This window comes from Cicer arietinum, chromosome 4 (genome assembly GCF_000331145.2).
Source record: "Cicer arietinum cultivar CDC Frontier isolate Library 1 chromosome 4, Cicar.CDCFrontier_v2.0, whole genome shotgun sequence".
NCBI lineage: Eukaryota > Viridiplantae > Streptophyta > Magnoliopsida > Fabales > Fabaceae > Cicer > Cicer arietinum.
The window spans coordinates 60,968,164-60,977,470 of NC_021163.2; the positions used below are offsets into that span (position 1 = coordinate 60,968,164).

Consider the following 9,307-nt stretch of genomic DNA (forward strand, 5'->3'; position numbering starts at 1 on the left):
GAATCAGAACTAAACATTATAACCCATTGCAAAATGGGCCAGGCCCATGTATATATTCTCATTCATTTAGTCCAAGTGTTTTTTTCAGCTTTTTATGATATTATAATTTCGAATAGTTAGAATATAATATAAAATCTTAACTTCCAATAATATATTTGAGAGCGAAAAAACAAAAAGAGACAAACGAGGAATCACTCTATGAAATTCAATTCAGATCATAAAAAATATAAAACCATATAATTTCAAATTCAAGCAACATGGAGAGGCCTTAAAATCGTGGCAAAATCTTCAACACACAGAAATAACTTTAACAATTACATCATAAAAGTAATATATAAATGTTCACTAAATAATTAATTAATTTATAACTTTATTTTCCACAACACTTGTAATTGCATAGGCCAATAGTGTTCTTCCTTGGTTATTGAGTTTAATCATTCAGTTCACAATGGAAATGGCGACCTCCTCCATCTTAGCCTCAAATTTCAAATTCACACTCTCTTCAAATAATACTAAGTATCTGTCTATGTTTGATGGTTTGAGACACCAACACCCAAATGGTTCTTCATTCAACAAATGTCTCCAATATAAATCTTTGTCTACTAAGATGGTGGCAAATACAACAAAGATAGCTTCTGATATGTATGTTGGAAGAAACACAAGTGTGAGAATCAATAGCAAGTTGTACACAAACTTAGATTCTTGTCTTGTGATTCCACCACCTACTTCAAATCCTAGGGCTATAATCAAATTCCTTGGTGGTGCCTTCATTGGTGCTATTCCTGAACTTACTTATGGGTATTCTTTCTCACCCTTTTGTTTTTTCAATCTAAAGTTTGAATCTTTCCATGGTGGTAATTGACATTCAAGTTTTTCTTTATTTATTTTTTCTTTTTGCAAATTGTAGCTATCTAATAGAGTTATTGTGTCTTACCCTTTTGATTTTTCAATGTAAAGTTTGACTTTTTGTATGGTAGTAATAATAATATTCAAGTTTTTCTTTATTTAATTTTTTGCTTTTGCAAATTGCAGCTATCTACTAGAGTTTTTGGCAAAGGAAGGTTTTCTTGTTGTGGTGGTGCCTTACAATGTGACATTTGATCATTCTCAAGCTGCTAAACAAGTATATGAGAGATTTCATACTTGTTTGGATACAATCCTCACATATGGGTTGCCTCAAGCCAATTTGTCACCTGCTCAGCTTGTAGACCTTCCTCTTTTCTCAGTTGGCCATAGGTATGCCCTTTACATGGTTTTAAATTGCGACTGCAGTTACGTAGCGAACTGTTATATTGTGGTGGAATGTGGTCGAGTAATTGCAATTGCAACACTGTTGCAGAGACCTCTAAAACTGTTATATTGCGACTGGAATTGTGCTTTCTGCAATTTAGAACCATTAGGTTGTTGTTTTGTTTAGTATCAACCTAATGAAGTCAAGGTCAAGTAACTTTTATTTTTTTTTTCTAAAAAAATTTGAATTTGTAGCAATGGTGCACTTCTTCAACTACTCACAGGAAGCTTATTTTCTGAGAAACTACCCAAGGTTTGGTTATTTTTTCTGGCTACTGGAGTACAAGACTGTATTTATTTATTTATGAACAAAAAGGATTTTGATACAATATTATATATTAATTAAATTATTATAAGCATGTTTTAGTTTATGGAAGCATAATGTGGATTATAAAACTTAATTTTCTTTAGTAAAACTTATAGACTTATAGTTATATCAATTCAAGGAATGTGATGAAAAGGTATGTATCTCTTGTGGAAGGCTAATGCCGTAATTGCTTACAACAACAGACCAGCAACAGAAGCAGTCCCTTACTTTGAGCAGGTATTAACAACATTCATACTTGCTCAATGCTAACACTACAATTTATCTAAGAGTCTTTATAGGTTACTTTAATTGAATGATTGATTTTAATGGTTGTGATTGAGATTACTTTGTAGCACCGACACTTTTGATCGAATGCGTGTCCTGATATCCGACACGACACTGACACCTATATTACATTCAATTATTTCATTTTCTCAAATTATTACCGGTGTCGACGTGTCAGTGTCGTGTTCAGTGTCTGGATCAGTATTCATGCTTCATATGTACCTTGCCACAGAAAGTTTCATTATGAAAGTTAAAGTTTAGTTTGGAAGATGGATTATTATGTTACATATGGTTTTAGTTATAAAACATTGTCTGCTTAACATATGGTTTTAATAAGAATGTTCTTTGAAGAAATATTCATTGTTTGGAAACAATTTATTGAAATTTTGTATTTACCTTGGATAATTTACTGATTTATATAAAGTAATTAAGGTGGTGATGGAACAAATCTAACCATACAAAATACTTGTTATGAATATGTTGGAATCACACCTGAATAAGCTTCAACGTTGTTTTTTTTAACATATTAAGCATAGCTGAGGATTCTGTATATCTGTCCAAATAAATGAAAAGCCATTAAGTAAGCTTAAATAAGCTTCTGTTTCCATTTCTATATCCTTTTCCCATCCCATGTATAATAACCAGCTGGTAAGCTCAAGAAATATAACATTTATACATTCAATTAAGTTCAATTAGTATAAGCATTATCAGCATACCATCAACTCGCTGGAAATTTAGAACATTCAATTTTGTTGCCACTGAATCAACTATTCCCTTCATTCTTGCCATTCTAAACAGCATCAGAACCACTGAAATAAACATGCTTTCTGACATAATTTCATATGGCCTTAAGGAGTAAAGATGTTGGGTATGGCTGATAAGTTGGTCCAGTTCGGGGGTAATTTTTTAAACTGGACCATAGTATTTAAACACAAGTTGTGTATTGTAAACTGTAAGCTTGAATCATAGTAGAAAGGTATTGCAGCCGCTCTGCAGTCAGAGACGTAGGCACAATTGACCGAACTCTGTGATCAAATCTCGTTTGTTCTTCGTATTTTCATATCTATTTTCTTTTGAACTGGAGTTGCTGTTTCGAACAAATGTTCTTTAAAGGGCTTATATCGTTCATCTTTCATACTACATTTCATATGAAAAAGCATGCGTGTAAGTTGTTCATGTCAATTGCGTTCTAAAACTTTGCATTGATGTCGTGCAGTTGGGTCCTGCAGTCAGCCAGCTGATGCCGGTTGTCGTAGCAAATCCTATTTACTCAATAGCTAGAAATGCACCAGGTATCTCCTGAAATTGCGCCTGTTTTGAAATTCTGAACGGTTTGCTATAGCTTTGTAAACTATCTTACTCACCCTACTGTTTAAATTTTCCAAAAGAAAGCATTGTCGTCGTTGCTAAATATGTTAGAATACAAAACATATTTACTTTGTATGATCCTCTAATAATGTATTTCTGATGTTAAAATCAGTTAATCTAAATGAAATAGTTGTGTTATTGCCTCAACCATTCTTGTGGAGTTCATTGGTTTGTTTGATTACATGTAGGTTTTATCTTTTCATTTCATAGATAAACTATAAGGATTTGTGTATGTATAGTTTTATATAATATAATGATTATGCATGTCAACTGCAACATATGTAGGAGATGCATGGAAGATGATGCTGGATGCTGTTGGATCAGTTCTGCAGGATAGTGAACAGGAAGTTTTGAATTCTCTAACTAAATTTGTTGATCAGCTTCCTTTAGTAATGAATGAGGTATATGTTAACTGTTGATTCTTTAGATTATGTTATGATATTTATTTTCAATAAGGAACTAGTAGTATGTGCTAAAGGGAAAACCTTGGAGGTCAAATTTTGCTGTTAATTTTGGTTCCATTTGATGCTTATAATCCCTTAGGTTAATCTATAAAATGTTTATGATGATCTTTGTGACCATGATCTATGATGATCTCTGAAACACTGACAGAGACACGACACTGGTAATAATTTGAGAAAATAGAAGTGATTGGGGTGTAACATACGTGTCGGTGTCAGACACTAGACACGCCTTCAATTTGAAGCGTCGGGGATATATAGTGATTGGAAAGTATGAAACCCAATTTGAGCATGGTTGAATATCTGTGTCTTCATGGCAACTTACACAATGATGCTTAAAATTCATTTTTTTACAAGTTAATGATTGTGTGTGTATGTATATATTTTCTTCTTGATGAGTATGTATATATATCTCTCTGTCAGGTTTCACAAGGAGTCTCAGAGTTCAAGCCAACACCATCTGAAAATCGCGATTGCTTTAAAAGTTCATACAATGTCAAACACACATTATTGGTTTGTCTAACCACAAAACTTACTTTGAAAGATGGCTAGCATTGGTAAGATGTGTTTGATTTTGTTTTTCTTTTTGTCTCTTTAGGTGAAATTCAATTTCGACACAATCGATGAGACAAATATTCTTGAAGAAACACTCAAGCCTCGTGTGGAGTCATTTGGCGGGACGGTAGAAAAAGTAGAATTGAGTGGTAATCACATCACACCATGCATCCAGGTAAAACTTTTCTGCATCCTCCTTTATTCCATACTTTTGTAGTGTCTAATAATCATGGCAGTGACTAATAGATTTAACTCCAATCTTGGTTTGGTTAGCACTATTTGTGATTAACTCCATGTAAAGAAAAAATTCAAATAAAATGAATTTTTCTATCACTTTGAGAATCTAATTTGATGGAAGGAAGAATGAATTTTCATACACTTTTGTATTTTTTTCCTGTTTGGTTGTGTTAGGTGTGATTATCCTTTGCTAAGAAAAAAATTATTTATATTGATATTCTTTAATGATTACTTCTTATAGAAGCCTTATGTTTCATTTCATTTTGTTGGCTATGGCTCATAGTTTACTGATAACCGGGCAAGTTGCTCGAGCGGATGGCCTTTGGGCCCAAACGTTGGTTGGGCAACAATTGAAGGGTGCGAGGGGCAAACCTCCCTTTCTTACGGACCAAGGGCAATCTAGTAAATTGGACCGTAGTATTTAAAACCAAGTTGTAATCTGTAACCCTAAGATTAAATAGTAATAGAAAGGTATTGCAGCCAGTCTACATTGGAGACGTAAGCACAATTGGTCGAACTCCACGATCAACTCGTGTTCTTTGTTTGCATTTTCCGTTTATATGGAATCTGGGTTGTTGATCTAACACATTTAAATTTTGTGTTGCTTTTTTTCTTCATTGCTTGGTGTTTAGGAACCAAGATGGGAAGTGGGTAAGTTTTATACTCCAGCAGATGCTGTTGCTCAAAGGTTCAAATCTCTTTCTTTGAGTGACACTAGAATCCTTGCCAGAACCATTAGTGATTGGTTCAAACGTTTTGAGGATTGAAGTGCCAAGGAAGATTTGCATTGCATAAATAATGCAATATAGTTTTGGCTATTAGAAACTTTGAATATGGAGGTGATAATTGAAGATCATCCACTTACATGATATATATGTGCATTGATGAGTCAAGAATGTAGAAAATAACTGACTGAGACACAATAATCCAACACAAATATATTCATCTATCTTGCTTTTATTTTTTATCATTTACTTTCATCTTTTATTGCATTCATTACATTATTGTCTTAATTTTTTTTTTCATTTACTATAATTATTTACTAGCCTTTAATTTGACCTAGTTATAGTTTAGGAGTTTTGTACTTTAGGACTCTTTTGAAGAATTCCGGAAATCCATGTTAAGAAGCATAGTCAATTCCTTAAAGAATCCCTGCAAGATAGAGAGTGACGCTCGAGTGCAAAGGCAGAAGTGAGCTTGAATGCAAGATCCATCCGTATAGTAGGGACAAAATTTGACCTTAGTGATATGATAATGTTGAGTGAAAGGGTTGTGACTCCATGTCGGGGAGGAATAAACCGATCTTCCCCAAGAACTCACATCTAGGGGAGGAATTGACATCTACATGTCGACTCTTCATTAAAGCAGTACATGAGCTAAGTTTGTAACATCGTGAGAGAATTTGGTTCATATTCGTTGGAGTGGGTGAAGCGGATTAAAGGTGCAAAAACACAAGAACGAGAGGTTGAATTGTGTTTTGCCTTGTTAAAAATTTCTTTTCAAAAATATGGTTTAGGATACTAGAACAAATAAGATATAACATAATAGAGGTACCGATAAAACAAACTATTAGAGTAGAGGGAAATCACTAGAATTCAGACTGATTTACTACAAATGTAACAACTACCTCCAATCCCATCATACAAGGATTTATTCACTGATTCAGAACCTGGATTACAATACTTGACCCTACAAGTTAGTCTTTACTTTCAGCTTGAAACCTATAGACCATTGAGACACTACAACACTTTGATCCTACAAGTCAAGTGTTCTCAACTTCCAACTTGAAAAACCTATAAGTCGTTGAGGCAAAATAACCACTACTAGATTGGGTTACAAAGGAGTAAAACTTGGTTCTGCGTTACTTCTTCTAAATAGAATGATTTTAATGAATTACACACTTAAAAAATAGCATTAAACACTAAATATTATAAATTGAATGAGTGTCTTTGCTTTGAAACTGAATACTTCAAGATTTTTTTGTGTTCGTAAGGTTTTCTGAGTTGTTGTGTTTTCTTCTTCAGAATTGATCCATTTATATAATATGATTTATGGTTTCAATATTGTCCCAAGCAAATTCTGAGCGTATCTTCCTTGTACGAGGTCAACAAAGATCTTCACAAAAAATAAACATTGATATATACGGTTTGAGAATATGACAGTAGAAGCTTTTTTAATTCCAAAACGAATCTTCAACCAAATCTTCTAGAATAATTATGTGCGAGAATGTTCAAATAACGGTTGAAAATAATTCTCCTTAAATCTTCTAAGCGTAACTTCCTTGTACGAGGTCAACATATATCTTCACAAAAAAATTAATCTTCAAAACAAGATATCATTCAACTATTCACATCAACAAGTGCATAAGTATCTATTCATTGATGAAAGAATCAAAATAGTCTCAGAAGATTACAATGATAATATCATAAGTTTCATGGAGATATTAGAATGGTATTCTTTGAACCCTAAAATAATTAGTTCAACTACCTTATTATTTATTGATAAGAATGTTTCTTGCAAGACAAGATATCATTATCCTTTTTCATAGGTAAATGTTGGCATCAGAGTTCATGGTTATTATGCCTACATTGTGTTAACACTTTTACAACCATGTTTATGAACTCATGAGACTAAAGAGAATGATCAAAATGGTCATTTCATACCTTTGGAAATACGTCCAATGGATATATTAAAAATCCAAACATATCTAAAGATAAATAAAGAAATTAAAGAACATCTTTATGAAAGAATCTTAAAAGGAATATATTATATACTATATCAATCATTCAAAATAATTGTTGAATTTTCAAAATAACATCTTCATGAAGAACACGACTAGTATTTTCATGCTTATACTAAAGTATTTCAGTGATACTTGATGTAAAAGACACAACATGTGCAACACCAAGATAAATTGTGAGAAGTATTGTTTCAATAAAATATTTGTCCTCTCATATAGAAGAGAACATTATCAATTGTTATGAAAGAATGTTCTCATGATGAACAAGTTCATTGCACTCATAAATATTTTTATCTATTCAACATAATGATAAGAACCAACTTTGATGAAGAAGTCATTTCAAGATTGAGTCATTTATTAAAAGATTGATAGAAGAGCACTCACGATAATGTTTTGGTTGTTCTATTAAAGAGCAAGTGACCAAAATGATCTTTTTGGAAGAACAATATGCAGTAACTCTGTTGGCATTTCACACATGGACTTCCTAATATTTAGTGAGCAATTAAAAGTCAAGATTTGAAGGTTCGCTTGCATAAATACACGTGCAAAATATTCTATGGATTGATCTCTAAATTGATTAGATGAAAATAAGTTCACAAATACTCAAGCACTGACAGATCTTCATGGGGACATAGGGTGGTCACGACTACCCCAAAGTCCCCAATAATTTTTAAAAAAAGTACTACTATTTTTTTAATAAAGTCATTGAAACACAATTTGACATAAAATAAGACACAAATACAATAATATGTATTGGAATACAAATACAAAACATGGTCGTTTTTATTTTACACAGTATTATATATGTGTCATATTTTGTGTTAAATTTTGTGTTCCAAATGATAACTCAAATATCTATTATAAAAAAACTGAGAAAATTATTTATAAAAAATATTACAAAAATAACTACTATAATTATAAAATAAACTAAATTTTTCAACTTAAATTACATTTCAGCCTAAATTTCAACTGTGTGTTGTGAATTTTATCTAGATATATAATTATAAACTTTATATAGAGATATAAAAATATATCAATGATCCCAAAAATTTAACCAAAACTAATTAAATTAGATTCATATTTTTTTATGAGTTTGAGTCCAAGTTGAACTAAATCAATAAATTCGAACTTTATTGATTTGAGATATAATTTCAGTTAATTTTAAAATAGATCACATAATACTCAAACCAAACTCTTATTTTATATTAACATTATGTCAATATTGATATCTTAAATAATGTGTTGTGTTTAAATATATTTTAATAATTATATATATATATATATATATATATATATATTGTTTTTGTCCTTGTAGTTAAGAAAATTATATTAATAGTTAATTTGTATGGATCGACAATGTAAAGATATTTTATATTATTAGTTAATCATAACCATCTGATTAATAAAATAATTTGACTTTTATTATAATTACTTTTAATGTCACAGTATGGATGATTGTGATGTGCTGACAGTGTAAAACTTTTTACATTGACAAAACATAACAATTAAACTATAAAATTTTAGTGTTTGAAAAAAAATAGATTTTTAGAAACTAATTTTTAATTATTAAAATTGCCAACTAAATTTTAATTTGTTAGCTCTATCTTATAAGGTTAAGAGTTTGATCGTCAATATATTTTTTTTTTAAATTTATAACTTAAAATTTTTATATACAATACTATATTATTTCTTTCTATTTATCTATTAAAATTTTAAAAATCGGCCCCATCAATATTTTCGTTCAAGCTTCGCCACTTCACTGCAAAAAACACTGTTGACGTGACAACATCACATGTTTTTGACTCACTTTTTTTCAATAGATATAATGACAGGTCATCTATTCCTTCTTGTCTAAATTTATTTCAAGACTCAAGGAAGAACGTGTTAGATAATATTATTATATATTAGTAGTAAGAGTATTTTAGACAATTCTAGACAATTCTATTCTTTTATATATATACTCATTGTAACCCTATTAACTGTGGTTTTGGTTCATTCTATGTTATGAAACCCTAGAGTGGTTGTTTCTCTTCTTCCTCTTGCTTTCTCTTTTCTTTGTTAACA

At 31.1% G+C, this 9,307-nt stretch overlaps 1 protein-coding gene across 3 annotated transcripts; it reads left to right on the plus strand.

Moving 5' to 3' along the window:
- The first annotated feature begins 349 nt into the window (after positions 1 to 349).
- On the plus strand, positions 350 to 5,473 carry LOC101514791 (uncharacterized). Of its 3 annotated transcripts, none has more exons than XM_073368024.1 (9): positions 350 to 798; positions 1,033 to 1,236; positions 1,486 to 1,543; positions 1,772 to 1,834; positions 3,099 to 3,174; positions 3,536 to 3,651; positions 4,135 to 4,224; positions 4,310 to 4,441; positions 4,787 to 5,101. In XM_073368024.1, exons 1-9 carry the CDS (start codon positions 449 to 451, stop codon positions 4,904 to 4,906), a joined length of 1,209 nt encoding a protein of 402 aa, XP_073224125.1. In that variant the 5' UTR covers positions 350 to 448; the 3' UTR covers positions 4,907 to 5,101. The 3 variants fall into 3 exon arrangements, with proteins under 3 accessions (XP_073224125.1, XP_027189983.1, XP_004498831.1); XM_004498774.4 differs by lacking the exon at positions 4,787 to 5,101 and adding an exon at positions 5,136 to 5,473 and having other exon boundaries at positions 353 to 798; XM_027334182.2 differs by lacking the exons at positions 1,772 to 1,834; positions 4,787 to 5,101 and adding an exon at positions 5,136 to 5,473 and having other exon boundaries at positions 352 to 798.
- The last annotated feature ends 3,834 nt before the right edge of the window (positions 5,474 to 9,307 follow it).

Excerpts from the sequence above, each read along its gene's own strand:
- LOC101514791 (XM_004498774.4), top strand. The coding sequence starts at position 449 with ATGGAAATGGCGACCTCCTCCATCTTAGCCTCAAATTTCAAATTCACA. Across the intron at positions 3,652-4,134 it reads TTCCTTTAGTAATGAATGAG|GTTTCACAAGGAGTCTCAGA; the intron begins GTATATGTTAAC and ends TCTCTCTGTCAG. Across the intron at positions 4,442-5,135 it reads ACATCACACCATGCATCCAG|GAACCAAGATGGGAAGTGGG; the intron begins GTAAAACTTTTC and ends CTTGGTGTTTAG.